The sequence below is a fragment of the Coregonus clupeaformis genome, chromosome 17, assembly GCF_020615455.1.
Source record: "Coregonus clupeaformis isolate EN_2021a chromosome 17, ASM2061545v1, whole genome shotgun sequence".
Taxonomy (NCBI): Eukaryota; Metazoa; Chordata; class Actinopteri; order Salmoniformes; family Salmonidae; genus Coregonus; species Coregonus clupeaformis.
In genome coordinates, this window is record NC_059208.1 from 54934297 (window position 1) to 54952037 (window position 17741).

At 44.0% G+C, this 17741-nt stretch overlaps 1 protein-coding gene across 1 annotated transcript in view; it reads right to left on the reverse strand.

The window, feature by feature from the left end:
* Positions 1–12426, reverse strand: part of LOC121586756 (elongator complex protein 2-like) — a 58019-nt gene extending 45593 nt beyond the window's left edge. The window contains exons 1-10 of the mRNA XM_041903716.1: positions 12294–12426; positions 12014–12092; positions 11510–11580; positions 11204–11345; positions 7334–7411; positions 7026–7090; positions 6816–6882; positions 5461–5604; positions 4968–5063; positions 4478–4578 (exon numbers count right to left, since the gene is read on the reverse strand). Coding sequence (XP_041759650.1) covers positions 4478–4578; positions 4968–5063; positions 5461–5604; positions 6816–6882; positions 7026–7090; positions 7334–7411; positions 11204–11345; positions 11510–11580; positions 12014–12092; positions 12294–12425 — 975 coding nt within the window. The 5' untranslated portion in view covers position 12426. The remainder of the gene's footprint in view (positions 1–4477; positions 4579–4967; positions 5064–5460; positions 5605–6815; positions 6883–7025; positions 7091–7333; positions 7412–11203; positions 11346–11509; positions 11581–12013; positions 12093–12293) is intronic.
* Between the last annotated feature and the right edge of the window lie 5315 nt (positions 12427–17741).

Here is a 17741-nt window from a genome sequence, read left to right on the forward strand (position 1 = left end):
TTAAAGGTTAAGTAAAATAAAAAGAACACACGCACAGACACACGAACACGGACACACGGACACAGACACACAAACACAAAACACAGACACCACAATCAGCCACGTCTGAGGAGGGAGGGACGCTCTGGTCTATTGGCCTCCCTGGTCCCTAATTACCAGTGTGACTCGTTAGTACTTAGTGCTTTACGCCACCCCACTGCTTGCCCCGTCAATTACTCTAATCATCATGGAGGGGTGAGGTCTCCTTTGTAAACGTGTTAATTAAGACATAGCCAAGGCTGGTCATTTACTGCCTGGCTAAGCTCAGTGGGCCTTTAAGTCCTGGGGCGTGTTCAGTAGGGAACACCATTGCAAAACATTTCATAACGGAAAATGAAAAATAGCGTTTCTTATTAGACGAGTTCTGGTTGTTCCTCCCCAATTTCACTTCCCTTTTAAAACCTTTTCTCCTTACTGAACATGGGTCTGATCTATACTGAATAAAAATATAAAGCACAACATGCAACAATTTGAACAATTTTACTGAGTTACAGTTCATATAAAAGGAAATCAGTCAATTGAAATAAATTAATTAGGCCCTAATCTATGGATTTCACATGACTGGGCAGGAGCGCAGCCATGGGTGGGCCTGGGAGGGCATAAACCCACTGGGGAACCAGGCCCAGCCAATCAGAATGAGTATTTCTCCACAAAGGGGCATTATTACAGACAGAAATACTCCTCAGTTTCATCAGCTGTCCAGGTGGCTGGTCTCAGACGATCCCGCAGGTGAAGAAGCTGGATGTGGAGGTCCTGGGTTGGCGTGGTTACACATGGTTAGCGGTTATGGACGTACTGCCAAATTCTCTAAAACAACGTTGAAGGCGGCTTAAGGGAGAGAAATGAACATTCAATTCTCTGGCAACAGCTCTGGTGGACATTCCTGCAGTCAGCATGCCAATTGCACACTCCATCAAAACTTGAGACATCTGTGGCATTGTGTTGTATGACAAAACTGCACATTTTAGAGTGGCCTTTTATTGTCCCCAGAACAAGGTGCACCTGTGTAATGATCATGCTGTTTAATCAGCTTCTTGATATGCCATACCTGTCAGGTAGATGGATTATCTTGGCAAAGGAACATGTTCACTAACAGGGATGTAAACAAATTTGTGCACAAAATTTGAGACCAATAAGCTTTTTGTGCGTATGGAAAAATTCTGGGATTTTTTATTTCAGCTCATGAAACATGGGACAAACACTTTACATGTTGCGTTTATATTTTTGTTCAGTATAGAAAGGGATACAGTGAGGGAAAAAAGTATTTGATCCCCTGCTGATTTTGTACGTTTGCCCACTGACAGAGAAATGATCAGTCTATAATTTTAATGGTAGGTTTATTTGAACAGTGAGAGACAGAATAACAACAAAGAAATCCAGAAAAACGCATGTAAAAAATGTTATAAATTGATTTGCATTTTAAATGAGGGAAATAAGTATTTGACCCCCTCTCAATCAGAAAGATTTCTGGCTCCCAGGTGTCTTTTATACAGGTAACGAGCTGAGATTAGGAGCACACTCTTAAAGGGAGTGCTTCTAATCTCAGCTTGTTACCTGTATAAAAGACACCTGTCCACAGAAGCAATCAATCAATCAGATTCCAAACTCTCCACCATGGCCAAGACCAAAGAGCTCTCCAAGGATGTCAGGGACAAGATTGTAGACCTACACAAGGCTGGAATGGGCTACAAGACCATCGCCAAGCAGCTTGGTGAGAAGGTGACAACAGTTGGTGCGATTATTCACAAATGAAAGAAACACAAAATAACTGTCAATCTCCCTCGGCCTGGGGCAGCTGGGACCACAGTCACCAAGAAAACAATTGGTAACACACTACGCCGTGAAGGACTGAAATCCTGCAGCGCCCGCAAGGTCCCCCTGCTCAGGAAAGCACATATACAGGCCTGTCTGAAGTTTGCCAATGAACATCTGAATGATTCAGAGGAGAACTGGGTGAGTGTTGTGGTCAGATGAGACCAAAATGGAGCTATTTGGCATCATCTCAACTCGCCGTGTTTGGAGGAGGAGGAATGCTGCCTATGACCCCAAGAACACCATCCCCACCGTCAAACATGGAGGTGGAAACATTATGCTTTGGGGGTGTTTTTCTGCTAAGGGGACAGGACAACTTCACCGCATCAAAGGGACGATGGACGGGGCCATGTACCGTCAAATCTTGGGTGAGAACCTCCTTCCCTCAGCCAGGGCATTGAAAATGGGTCGTGGATGGGTATTCCAGCATGACAATGACCCAAAACACACTGCCAAGGCAACAAAGGAGTGGCTCAAGAAGAAGCACATTAAGGTCCTGGAGTGGCCTATCCAGTCTCCAGACCTTAATCCCATAGAAAATCTGTGGAGGGAGTTGAAGGTTCGAGTTGCCAAACGTCAGCCTCGAAACCTTAATGACTTGGAGAAGATCTGCAAAGAGGAGTGGGACAAAATCCCTCCTGAGATGTGTGCAAAGCTGGTGGCCAACTACAAGAAACGTCTGACCTCTGTGATTGCCAACAAGGGTTTTGCCACCAAGTACTAAGTCATGTTTTGCAGAGGGGTCAAATACTTATTTCCCTCATTAAAATGCAAATCAATTCATAACATTTTTTCCATGCGTTATTCTGTCTCTCACTGTTCAAATAAACCTACCATTAAAATTATAGACTGATCATGTCTTTGTCAGTGGGCAAACGTACAAAATCAGCAGGGGATCAAATACTTTTTTCCCTCACTGTAGGTATTATTCTGGTGCAGACAGGACATGTGAAAGGCCTTAGCAATGTCATCTATCCCAATTTTGAATGTGTCATTGATATCAGTGACAAAACTCTCTTCCCATTGTCTGTGTGCTTCCATTAACCAGGACCTTGTCAAGCACTGTTTTAAGTGTGGGGTTTTTGAGATTAATAATATCCTTTTGTCAAAGGATATTACAATGTGAATTACACCATTTCACCTATTGAGCTTTCCACTGGATGTGAGCAGAGTGGGGAGGAAGAAGTCTGCAATTAGATGTAAATCATTGAGGTGTACGATAACAGACGTTGGCTTCCATTGTAAGGTTTCTCCCCGTTTGAAAAAAGAGAGAAAAAAAACCTGTTCACAGCATCACTTAATATATTATGCACTTTTACGCTGAACAAAGACAGAGGCTATTCCAGGTGTGTTTTCTCCCTGCCTTGCTGTGTCCAAAGCGCTGGCCAGAGGAGCCATGTTATCTTTTCCGGAGTCCTGCTGCTGCTTTTTCGTTCGATTGACGACCTTTTTAAGTTTGTTGCAGATCCTTATCAGTCTCCTGGTGTCAAGATAAGGGGTTTTGAGTGGAGGAACTGTGAATTTCTGCCACTGATCAAACAAACTCCATGTCATTGATCACCTGTAGACCGTTATCCTTCCATCATGTCATCTTCAGCACTGAGGATGCCACTCAAAGCCCTGTTCAAGTTGGATTGGACTGAGGGCCCTATATTCATAAAGTGTCTTAGAGTAGGAGTGCTGATCTAGGATCAGTTTTGCCTTTTTGATCACAATGAATAAGATTACAAGGACAAGGTGGACCTGATCCTAGATCGGCACTATTAGATGCTTTATGAATATGGGCCAAGGCCTGCTTTTAGGCTGACACCCAGCGAGGGGGGCCATCACTATGTGGCCAAGCTACAAAGCAGGGCTCTAAGCTGACCTATTTTTACACGGAGCATGTGTGCGCCTAAATTGAAAAATATAGGCACACACAAAATAATTTGGGAACACAATACAACATATTAGAGGTAATACAGCTAGAATCCTTCATTATTCTAGGTGTACTGGTGCTCCTAAATAAAAATGTCAGGTCGCACAGCAAAATATTTTGGCGCCCTGTAAAGTTCTCTCCGACAATGGGATTTAACCACGATTCTGGTGATGAAGCCAACTAGGTATTTTGTAGTAGCACAGTCATCTATTGATTTCAGAGGAGATGCTAAGAGTGGAGGAGGAGAAGAAAGGAAGGTTATATAAGGTCTCTCCCAGAATTCACCTACCACTCCTGAAACTCAAGGGCAGATGGGGATGAATTTACAACTTCTGTTAAATTTAGGGAAACAGCAGATGTTCTGAGAGAGAGAGAGAGAGAGAGAGAGAGAGAGAAAGTCAGAGAGAGAGAGAGAGAGAGAGCGACAAAGACAGAGAGAGAGCGACAAAGTCAGAGAAAGAGAGAGCGAAAGAGAGAGAGAGCGACAAAGTCTGAGAGCGAGAGCGAGAGAGAGAGAGCGACAAAGTCAGAGAGAGAGAGAGAGAGAGACGGGTGAGTGTGGGGGGTGACCTTTACCAGAGGTCTGTGTCCTGAACGCCACTCTATTCCCTATATAGTGCACTACTTAAGACCAGAGACCAAAGTAGTGCACTATGGAGAATAGGGTGCTGTGTGCTGTTTGGGACACAACCAGAAGTCGACACTGACCTGCTCCACCCACACCCCCGAGCCCTCTTCCGGAGCCCACAGGATCATGGTCTTGTCCATGGAAGCAGAGAGCAAACTCAGAGACTGATGCTGGTCGCCACCTGTAGGGGGAGACAAAGAGCTTCACAATGAAGGAACACAGTAATGATATTGCCCCTTGCCCCCATTTTCCCCACTAATGGTTAAGGTTAGGAATGGGGCAGGGGAAGCTGATTCTAGATCTGTCCCTAGGAGAAACTTCTTCCTCTGAGCCACAATACAGCAATGCAGGCTGGATGGATAAAACATAATGAAAGAACCGCAGCGGACAGGCACTGAGTGATGTGAACTATTAAAAGAGTTTAGGGTTCAACCATTCTGATTTCAGGGGCGTGTGGAACAAATCACTCTCCCTCCATCCCCATGAAATCATTTAGTATGGCACCTCCACATCACAGTGAAATAATTAAGATCTGGGGACTAAAAGGCATATAGGTTGACAATAGAGTACCTTTGATGACAGGGGGCTGCCAGTGGACTCCATAGACCTTGTTCTCGTGGCCGGCCAGGACTGACTCTAGCGTCACTGCAAACGCTGAGGAGGCATCTGGGGCAAAAAGACAACATGCATACATTAATCTAAAGTACAACGGTATGATTGTACAATCACAAACTCCATCCACATTTGTGTGATAACTTATTCAGTTAAAAGGCATGTTTTAGAATTGTACGGTTGTTGCCAGGGATTGAACAATCCAAATGCCCCCTGATTAAAATAATAATACTACATTTAAATAGTAAGGCATCAATCCAATGAACACTGACAATGATGACATTCACATTAATGATCATGTGATTCTTGATTCTTCTTGCTAGACAGACATTCATTGTCCTGTGAAAGTGACTCAAACCTGATGTTTTGATTTAATCATGCATTTTTTATAATGAAATAATTCTAATGAACACATTTTTCTAACAAAACCTGATAATGAATGTCCGCTCACCGTTTTCTGTCAGTGTAAAGACATCTTCAGTCATCCTAATGGTGCGTTCATCCTGCGTGTTTCTCTCTGGCCCAGACTTGGCAACCAGCCTCCACACCCTGATCAGACAGTCCTGAGCACAGCTGGCCAGTAACAGATCCCCGTCTGTCCAGCATGGAGGTAGACATTAGTTGATTTTTATTTAACCTTTATTTATTTCAGGAAGTCCCGTTGAGGTCAGAAGACATCTTTGACAAGGGAGACCCGATGGAGACTCGTTATTGTCACTTCATTTGATCTATTCCCTATATCCTCTGAGCAATAGGAGGGCTTTATAGAGGGAATAGGGTGCCATTTCAGATGCAGTCTAGGTAAGACGGCTGAGAATACAATTTTTCCAACTACGACTACCTGGGGAAGAGAGAGAGGTTGAAAGAAAGGGGGTGATTAGGTGGCCATGGTAGTATGAGGGGGCCGGGTTGGGACTTAAGCCAGGACACCAGGGTTAACACCCCTACTCCTGTGACAAGAGGGGACCTTTAGTCACCACAGACTGTCAAAACCTCGGTTGAACCATGTCCTACGAGGGTTGTAATTAAAAAGACTGATCTCAAAGACAGGGCTGTGGAGATAGCTGCTTGAAGGGTACAGTATATCTGAGAGCGAGGGGCACAACTAAAGCATTGACTGGGCCATGCTGCAGCCGTTTCATGCATTATGGAAAGACGTCCGTCTACAAAAGTAAAATCTAATTAAACAGACATCCCAGTCATAAAATGATGAATTTTCATTTTCTTTTACCCTTTTATAGTGGAGAGAGACTGGAGAGTGATTTTGCAATGCCTGTGGGGCTGGTGCATATAAATGAATCTCTGACTGCATCCCAAATGGCACCATATTCCCTATAGAGTGCACTACTTTTGACCAGTCAAAAAGTAGTGCACTATATAGGGAAAAGGGTGCCATTTGGGACGCAGCCTCTCTCTGACACTACTGGCCGACCAGCTTGGAGTAAGTCATCAACTGAGTGGGATGAGTCCAGTGACGAGGGTCGGTGAAGGAGATGAAATAGCTTTTACAAACCCTGGTGTGCATCACAAATGGCACCCTATGCCCTGAATAGTGCACTACTTTTGACCAGGGCCAAGCATAGGGTGCCATTTGTGATGTAGCCCTTAACAGAGCACTGCTGGAGTACCTCTGGAGTGGGTTACACAACCACAACTAGCCAGCAGGATATACAGATTATACCAGAAACCCATTTTCTCATACCATCTCTGATTATTTGACAGATTTATGTATGAACTACACAAGTCACGCCAGATAAAACAAGGCAATGAAGAAACAAATGGTTAAAACACTGGTGTGGTCCTCACCTACACAGGCCCACTCCACACCACGGATCCAATCCTCATGCCCTTGCAAGGAGAGGACTTTCCTGAACTGTCAGAGACACAGGAAAAGAAGGTCAGCATCAATGTCAAAAAATATGTTTACACATCGTAAACCCAACATATTCAATGTATTCATGTTAACACGACATTACCTTTATTTGTTGGCCCATACAGTCAGCTACTTGAGCTTACCTGTCCATTGCACTGCGCATACAAATGGATTCTGCAATCGTCGCTCCCGCAGGCAAGTATGGGAACTGCAATGAGTGCATCGTGTTAGTCCTGCCACGCTTGCTGAAGTCAGGCCACATGATAACACATTTGCATCTGCCTCGTGTTTTTAAGACAGATTGAGTGGAGGGGGGGAGGACAAAGCATCAAACAGAGAACAGGCATGTGAAAGGGAGTAGACATGACACGCGGAACACTTCAAGATGATCTGAGGTGTAGAGGGGGTTCACTGGCAACCGTCAGCAACCGCTGCTGTGGAAACAGCTTACCTCTGCTGCCTGGCAACCACGCTAGCGAGACATCCATCATGAATCCGCTCCCAAAGGATATGGTATGGGTGCACTCCGCTTCAGGGAGAGAGAGAGGAAGAATAAATAAATACAAATTAGCCTTTATAATAGGGCATAAAAATTATGAAAAATCATTGGGCTCCATAAATCAACTGCTCAGAGATTATTTCATTAACTTACATTAACTCATCCTAGAGAGGTAAGATGGCTAATAGCTAGGCTAGTTCTATTGACGCTAGCTGCAGGGACATTTGTCAAAGGGTTACATATCTGGAAATTATTTTTGACAATAAATTGTGTCGTATCGCTTTGACAATGTTGCAATATCATTTTTGCAGTACTTGGCTGTACCTGCACCAAAACTACAATATTTTTCCTTCATAGCTTGTTCTCCATCTTCTTTTAAAATAGGGGGCCAATTTGTTTTTTGCACTTTTATTTATCTTGTTCCCCTGCAGCAGACGTATGGTAAGCAATATGTTTGGAACATCGAATCGCAATAAAATCACAGTATTGAATCGACAAGTATCGTGATAATATCGTGAGTTCCCTGGCAATTCCCACCCCTAATCCACATATCCATCCACATCGATGGAGCTGTAGTGGAGCGGGTTGAGATCTTCCAAGTTCCTCGCTGTCCACATCACTAAGGAATTAAAATGGTCCACACACACCAACACAGTCATGAAGAGGGCATGACAGCACCTCTTCCCCCTCAGGAGGCTGAACAGATTTGGCATCTTGACTGGCTGCATCACCGCTTGGTATGGCAACTGCAAGGCAACCGACCGCAAGGCGCTACAGAGGGTGGTGAGTACAGCCCAGTACATCACTGGACCCAAGCTCCCATGCCATCCAGGCCCTCTGTACCAGGCGGTGTCAGAGGATGGCCCCAAAAAATGGTCAAAGACTCCAGCCACCCAAACCACAGACTGTTCTCTCTGCTACCGCACGGCAAGCGGTACCAGTGCACCAAGTCTGAAACCAACAGGACCCTGAACAGTTTCTACCCCCAAGCCTTAAGACTGCTAAATACCTAATCAAATGGCTACCCTAACTCTATTGCACCTGACTATGCATACACTGGACTCCACCCCCACACATACTTGAACTGATACCAACACACACACACACACATTATGCGCACACAAATAAATAGCACACAATCACGCCACACACACCACATGCTTCTACAGCTCAGTCTATTATCTATCCTGTTGCCTGGTCACTTTACCCCTACCTATATGTACAGTGCATTCGGAAAGTATTCAGATCCCTTGACTTTTTCCCTCATCAATCTACACACAACACCCCATAATGACAAAGCAAAAAGAGGTTTAGACATTTTTTCAAATGTATAAAAAAAATACATATCTGAAATATACACATTTACATACGTACTTTGTTGACGCACCTTTGGCAGTGATTACAGCCTAGCGTCTTCTTGGGAATGACACTACAAGCTTGGCACACCTGTATTTAGGGAGTTTCTCCCATTCCTCTCTGCAGACCCTCTCAAGCTCTGTCAGTGTTGCTGCACAGCTATTTTCAGGTCTCTCCAGGACACTAGTCCCATATAGCTCAGTTGGTAGAGCATGGCACTTGCAACGCCAGGGTTGTGGGTTCGTTTCCCACAGGGGGCCAGTATGAAAAATGTATGCACTCACTAACTGTAAGTCTCTCTGGATATGCGAGTCTGCTAAATGACAAAAAATAAAATAATTGATTGGGTTTAAGTCCGGGCTCTGGCTGGGCCACTCAAGGACATTGAGACTTGTCCTGAAGCCACTCCTGCATTGTCTTGGCTGTGTGCTTAGGGTTGTTGTCCTGTTGGAAGGTAAACCTCGCCCCAGTCTGAGGTCCTGAGCGCTCTGAAGCAGGTTTTTATCAAGGATCTTTCTGTACTTTGCTCCGTTCATCTTTCCCTCGATCCTGACTAGTCTCTCAATCTCTGCCACTGAAAAACATCCCCACAGCATGATGCTGCCACCACCATGCTTCACCGTAGGGATGGTGCCAGGTTTCCTCCAGACGTGATGCTTGGCATTCAGGCCAAAGAGTTCAATCTTGGTTTCATCAGATCAGAGAATCTTCTTTCTCATGATCTGAGAGTCTTTAGGTGCCTTTTGGCCAACTCCAAGCAGACTGTCATGTTCCTTTTACTGAGGATCGGCTTCGGTCTGGCCACTCTACCATAAAGGCCTGATTGGTGGTGCTGCAGAGATGGTTGTCCTTCTGGAAGGTTCTCCCATCTCCACAGAGGAACTCTGGAGCTCTGTCAGAGTGACCATCGGGTTCTTAGTCATCTCCCTGACCAAGGCCCTTCTCCCCCAATTGCTCAGTTTGGCCGGGTGGCCAGCTCTAGGAAGGGTCTTGGTGGTTCCAAACTTCTTCCATTTAAGAATGATGGAGGCCACTATGTTCTTGGGGACCTTCAATACTGCAGACATTTTTTGGTACCCTTCCCCAGATCTGTGCCTCGACACAATCCTGTCTCGGAGCTCTACGGACAATTCCTTCGACCTCATGGCTTGGTTTTTGCTCTGACATGCACTGTCAACTGTGGGACCTTATATAGACAGGTGTGTGTTTTTCCAAATCATGTCCAATCAACTGAATTTACCACAGGTGGACTCCAATCAAGTTGACGAAACATCTCAAGGATGATCAATTGAAACAGGATGCACCTGAGCTCAATTTTGAGTCTCATAGCAAAGGATCTGAATAGTTATGTAAATAAGGTATTTCTATTTTTTATAAATCTGCAAAAAAATCTAATAACCTGTTTTGCTTTGTCATTATTGGGTATTGTGTGTAGCTTGATGAATTAAATGTTTTATTTAATCAATTTAAAATAAGGCTGTAACGTAACAAAATGTGGAAAAAGTCAAGGGGTCTGAATACTTTCCGAATGCACTGTACATAGCTACCTCAATTATCTCGTACCACTGCACATCAACTCAGTACTGGTACTTCCTGTATACAGCCATGTTATTTTTACTCGTTATTGTTATTTGTTATTCACTGTGTATTTACTCCTCATGTCACTATTTAAATGTTTTTAATGTTGGTCTTTAACTCTGCATTGTTGGAAAAGGACCTGTAAGTAAGTATTTCACTGTTAGTCTACACCTGTTGTTTATTAAGCATGTGACAAATACATGTTTTATTTTAAAAAACTGACCAACGATCAGCGTCTAGGGGCAACTTCACCCTACACCACCTCACTTCGCTCTGTCTTACATAAAAATAAGCAGACTTTTGGCTAACATTGGGGTATGTGTAGCCTAATCATGTAGAGACAGGGTAGTTGAGAGTACTACTGAAGTAACAAAATACAAATGAAAATGGCTGGGCGGCCCATGAGCCCTGATCAAAAGTAGTGCACTACATAGGTAACAGGGTACCATTTGGGACGCAGCCCATGAGTCCAAAGGCCAATATCACTGATCTGATTGCCTTTCCCAATCTGACTCTCCTAAAGAGTTCCTTTACCTGTTCCATGTCATAAAAAAAGCATCAAGTAAAGTAGCCTTGTCTGAGCTAGTTTCCATCTCCTGTTTCTGTCGCGTGAGACAGCTTGATGTACAAGTACACCCCCTGGACAGGACACTAGTCTATCTCCTGTTTCTGTCGCGTGAGACAGCTTGATGTACAAGTACACCCCCTGGACAGGACACTAGTCTATCTCCTGTTTCTGTCGCGTGAGGCAGCTTGATGTACAAGTACACCCCCTGGACAGGACACTAGTCTATCTCCTGTTTCTGTCGCGTGAGGCAGCTTGATGTACAAGTACACCCCCTGGACAGGACACTAGTCTATTGTTGGGACAAAAAAAGCTTCCCTTACCTTTACTTCCAGTATAGAGCCATAGTTTGACAGTGGAGTCGGAGGCTGTGGAGGCGATGAGTAGCTTACTGTTGTCCAGGTGGATGGCATCCACAGCACACACTGGTCCAGTATGTCCAACACACTCAACACAGTGGTTAAACTGGGGCAGGGGGCACAAACACAAAACATATGCCTTAGAAGAGATCAATATAAGTGAAACTATTGCTGTGTTTTGATAATGTGTCAAATGTACACAGAAGTGTCAATACAGATCATTAACGTATGGTATGAGGCCTATTCCTGCTTCTAGTGGAATTAACACACCTTCCCATCTTGGACCTCCCACACAATCAGTAGACTGTCAGACGCTCCTGACACCAGGTGAGTTTCTCTACCTGTAGCAGACATCAGGGAGGAAGAACCAACTGTCAGAAACAGTCTTTCAAAGCATTGGATGAAACATAAATCATTGGATAAATCATATAAAGCATATTATCAGCATATCAAAGCATTGGATGAAACATGAAGCATATTATCATCATATCAAAGCATTGGATGAAACAAAGTAGATTATCATCATATCAAAGCATTGGATGATGCATATCAAGCATATTATCAGCATATCAAAACATTGGATGAAGCATATAAAGCATATTATCATAATATCAAAGCATTGGATGAAGCATATCAAACATATTATCAGCATATCAAAACATTGGATAAAGCATATTATCAGCATATCAAAGCATAGTATCAGCATATCAAAACATTGGATGAAGCATATAAAGCATATTATCAGCATACCAAAGCATGCAGGTAGCTACTCACCACAGTCCTCTCTGTGGACCCACTGGACTGTGTTCACCCTCCCGGTATGTCCATTCAGGATAGCAACAACACCTTTCTCCTGTAGAATGGTATGTAAAGAGTAAAGCTGACTGTCACAGCAAATATACCTTAACCTATGGACTCCAAGCACAATTCAAAATAAAGCTGATTAACGTGAATTGTCAAAAATTACAAAACTGATTATGTAGCTAGCTAGCCTATGCTGCAGCTGCAACTGCAACGACACGAATACATTTAAATTGTGAAAGAGATATATAACCTGTGGGTCATAGAGAGCGACAGAATTGCATGTTCCATATGCAATGAGCCCCCCACGACCCCATGAAAGAACATTTGGGGTTCGATTTGCACAACATGCGACATGACATGTTTCTATTATGGGAGCCGCCATCTTGAATGCTAGCCGGCAGAGTTACCGTAAATATGGGTGTACACGCACCGCACACGATTCTACAAACGGCAATGGATAAAATGAACTGGAACACACTCTAGACTAACTGTATATATTTTGTTTCACTGAGGGGACAGTCGCTAAAGTATTGCTGGCAAACATAACCCACGGTTTATCATGCAAATGAATAGTGTCTTAATGAGCAGGGACATTCTAGCTACTAAACTCTTCTGATCGCATTATTCGGTAGAATCCAGTAGGTGGTGCAATACACTCATTGAATAAAGTAATTGATATGATAACAAACTAATTGCAAATTAAAATATTTAATTTGGGCTGGAGAAAATATATAAATATATTATAGTGAATTCATTCAAATGATTGGATTTGAAAAGTGATGGGCATACACACTGCTACCAGACGTAATAACATTGTGTAGCCTACCCTAGCTGGTTTGTGTGTTATTTGTATCACAAGTGAGCACTTAGATTTTTATAAAACCATGGAATTAAAGCAAAGCTAAGCTCACTAAATGCATTCTAACTCATGTTGCAATTACCATAGCATACCATAGGTTTTAAGTTTTAGCATTGTTTATATGATTCAAGTTGTCAGGCTGTCCCCTTTGAAACACAGCTGTGTACTAGTGTTGTAGCATAGGCTTTGAATAGTCCAAAAGGACCTAGTGTGACTAAAGACAGTTTTACAGGGACCCCCAAAATAGTTTGACCTGTCATTTCTGGTTGCTCAAGTCATAAACCACGGCAATGGGAAAGACATAACTGGACTGTTTCTCTGGGAATGGTCTGGGATTTGGGATTCATTTAGTAAAAATAGAGGCTATATTGGATGTCAACATTTACACTGTAATAGGCCTACAGTAAGATGTGGTTTAGTGCTGTGGATGAGGGTTGTATTGCATTTAGCTTTTTTCTGTGAAATACATAAGCCAGTGCTTTGAACACTGACAGCGGAATTAATGTGACAAGAAGAGTGTTGCAGCCTTTTGTTCCATTATGTCATGTGTCTCCACCGTATCCTCTGTACTGTCAGCCTTGCTGATTTGCATGTCAGAAGTTATAACATGCAAAGAAAGCAAGACGAAGCCATCTTCAAAGAGCCCAACATATACAGGGTCATGGCAGAGCTGCCAGCGGCATGTGATCACAGGCACACTGTATGAAAGGTTACTCTGTCAGTAGGCAACACACTGAAGTGATTGTATGTTTGATAAGGTTACCCTGTCTGTCTACTACACACTGAAGTGATGTGGTTGACCTGAGCTGGTCTGTCAGTTCTGGGCTGGTAGGAACTGCTCCTCCAGACAAGGTATATAGCAAAGGTCCCAGACGACAGTTTTGTCAGAAGCTGTTTAAAAACCACCTCTTGACGTGATCACAAGGAAGAAAATCGGTTGTCATCTCTGAATCCTCGGAGACGAGATGTTTCATGACTAAATAAAGCAAGGAGGACAAAGAGCGATGGGCTCCCATTGCAGGGATGGATGGATGGGTGAGAGAGAAGGCGAGAGAGAGAGAGAGAGAGAGAGAGAGAGAGAGAGAGAGAGAGAGAGAGAGAGAGAGAGAGAGAGAGAGAGAGAAGGCAGGTCCCGGAGGGTTGGTATTTGGACTCATCATTATCAACATTTCAGGAAAAAGAATCCCTTATGGACACTGTTCAAAAGTAGTGCACTATATAGGGAATAGGGTGCCATTTAGGATGCACACAGAGACACTCCAAGTGACTTATCTCAGTGAAAGTGACCTCTTGAGTGAGAAAACCCCCACAGATGTCATCTCAGGGGTAGCTGAGAGAACTGATGGGGGACGCAACACCACGAAAATCACATCTGTCAAAGAGACTCACCGTTTCTATTACCTCCCCCTTCCTCCTTGACAAGACAGTGCTCCTTTGTGTAGCCTAGACTGTATGTTCTGCAGTAGGCCCCTTCACTAGACTGTACTTTAGTCCACTTATCTATTTCAGATTGGATACTGGGACTATGATTGAATTGGAGCTATGCTGGATTTCAAAAGTGCCCCTACACAATAAAGTGCCAAAATGCCTTTAGAGTAGAGTGTGATAAACACTTTCTCTGTCCAAGGGACACATTCCTGTTTCACCCTAAGAATCATACAACAGCTACAATACAGTCTGCGTCCCAAATGGCACCCTATTCCCTATATAGTGCACTGGCCTCTGGCCAAAAGTAGTACAATATAAAGGGAATAGGGTTCCATTTGGGGCACGTGCAGTAACTCCCCCTGCTATTTCCCACTGCCACTAAATATGGCACCAGCCATTCTGAAGGCTTTGTTGTGCTGGCTCTTCAGACACATTCTGCATCAGATATGATCACCGTATTGTCTCTCCTAGCACCGGACAGATTGGGGAGCAGGTACAGCTAATCAATATGTCCAGCAGAGGTCAAACCCCTGTCATTCACAAGGGAGACGCAACCCCCGAAGTGTGTGTGTGTGTGTAATGTTATCCCTACCTGCACGCATCAGCTTGCAGAGCAGACAGACGGTCTGTAGTCTAGTGTGCAGGATAAAGAGAGAGGCACTGACAGTATTAATGAGCAAGTGTGGGCTTTAACGACAGCGGAAATACTCAAACAGAACACAGCAGCCAGATTACTGGCAGCAACGTCTGTGTCACTTTCTGCAGCCTGCTTTTGTTTACAGGCAATTCAATGATCCTAGCCCCTTAGGGCCTCTCTCTGGCAAACTGGGCATCGAGTGGCATGGCCATATTGGCAATATTGCACTGGCAGACTGGTAGGCACAATCGCCAGCTTGCACCTGTGCTCTCAAATGCCAGGGCAAAGGGGTTTAATAGTAGAGGTATGGGAATATTTCCACCATGCCCTTTCTGAGGTTGAAAGTAAAGGGGTTGAGGGGTTTAATGGTAGAGGTATGGGAATATTTCCACTATGCCCTTTCTGTAAGGATCCACTCTCTGGAAGCAGAAAAACAACTTTGTTTTTATGGTTCATGGTTGTCTCAGGGTCATTGCAGTGCCGTTACCCTAAAACCTACATACCTTTGGAGCAAAAAAGACATGGATGCTACAGGAAATTATATATGAAATCTGTTGTACATTTTTAGAACGTACATTCCATAACTCTATTTCAGACAAGATATGACACCATTGCATTTTTCAGTGAAAACTACAACTCAAACTTTCTTGGTGGATTACTTGAATAATCATATTCCTGCCCATGAACCCAATATTCCTGAGAAAATAGTTTAAAATCCTTAATCTGCATATCCCAGGAAAATTACTGACTATGCAGATGATTCCACGTTTCACTGTGCACAAAAGCACCCTCCTTTCATGATCTTTACATTCAGCTCAGCAGTTCTGTTCCCAAGAGCCACACAGCCAAGAGGAACGATACAGAGTGAAATAGCAGTCAGCGGTTCTGAAGAGTTTAAAAACTTCAGCGGCAGCTGTTAGTAAGACAATCACACAATGCCGACACATCTTGTATTTAATGGCTTGTAGGCAGTGCTTGACTTGGGATGAAAGAAGTGCAGAAGCTGTATTTTTTTTTAAGTCCGTCCATTAGATTATGTTCACCGAAATCCACAAATGATATGCTATAGAGACCTCTGATTATTTTAAGGGTTCATATACATTTTTCGTGACTTCTCTGACTTTTAACCACATTTTCATGACTATTATTAAAGCCTGAATGAAAAAGTAAGCATTATTGACGCTGGAAGACTGCTGTGTCTGATCCCATGTAGGCCTTCCATCTCCTGCCGTTGTGCCCTTGATCAAGGCATTTAAACCCCCCTCCACACACACAAAGTTGTCAACATCAAATAAAATGTAATTTGTTACATGCGTCGAATACAACAGGTGTAGACCTTACAGTGAAATGCTTACTTACAAGCTCTTAACCAACAACGCAGTTTTAAGAAAGAATACCAAAGAAAATCACTAAAAAATACAATATAAAATAATACGAAATAAAAGTAACAAATAATTAAAGAGCAGCAGTAAAAATAACAATAGTGAGGCTATATACAGGGGGTACTGGTACCGAGTCAATGTGCGGGGGCACCGGTTAGTCGAGGTAATTGAGGTAATATGTAAATGTAGGTAGAGTTATTAAAGTGACTATGCATAGATAATAAACAGAGAGTAGCAGCAGTGTGAAAGGGGGGGAGTGAGGGCAATGCAAATAGTCTGCGTAGCCATTTGATTAGATGTTCAGGAGTCTTATGGCTTGGGGGTAGAAGCTGTTTAGAAGCCTTTTGGACCTAGACTTGGCGCTCCGGTGCCGCTTGCCATGCGGTAGCAGAGAGAACAGTCTATGACTAGGGTGTCTGGAGTCTTTGACAATTTTTAGGGCCTTCCTCTGACACCACCTGGTATAGAGGTCCTGGATGGCAGGAAGCTTGGCCCCAGTGATGTAGTGGCCCGTACGCACTACCCTCTGTAGTGCCTTGCGGTCAGAGGCCAAGCAGTTGCCATACCAGGCAGTGAAGCAACCAGTCAGGATGCTCTCAATGGTGCAGCTGTAGAACCTTTTGAGGATCTGAGGACCCATGCCACATTTTTTCACTCCTTAGGGGGAAAAGGTTTTGTCGTGCCCTCTCCACGACTGTCTTGGTGTGCTTGGACCATGTTAGTTTGTTGGTGATGTGGACACCAAGGAACTTGAAGCTCTCAACCTGCTCCACTACAGCCCCCATCGATGAGAATGGGGGCGTGCTCGGTCCTCTTCTTTTTCCTGTAGTCCACAATCATCTCTGTTGTGTTGATCACGTTGAGGGAGAGGTTGTTGTCCTGGCACCACAAGGCCAGGTCTCTGACCTCCTCCCTACAGGCTGTCTCGTCGTTGTCGGTGATCAGGACTACCGCTGTTGTGTCATCGGCAAACTTAATGATGGTGTTGGAGTCGCACCTGGCCATGCAGTCATGAGTGAACAGGGAGTACAGTAGGGCACTGAGCACGCACCCCTGAGGGGCCCCCGTGTTGAGGATCAGTGTGGCAGATGTGTTGTTACCTACCCTTACCACCTGGGGTGGCCCGTCAGGAAGTCCAGGATCCAGTTGCAGAGGGAGGTGTTTAGTCCCAGGGTCCTTAGCTTAGTGATGAGCTTTGAGGGCACTATGGTGTTGAACGCTGAGCTGTAGTCAATGAATAGCATTCTCACATAGGTGTTCCTTTTGTCCAGGTGTGAAAGGGCAGTGTGGAGTTCAATAGAGATTGCATCATCTGTGGATTTGTTGGCGCGGTATGCAAATTGGAGTGGGTCTAGGGTTTCTGGGATAATGGTGTTGGGGCGGTATGCAAAT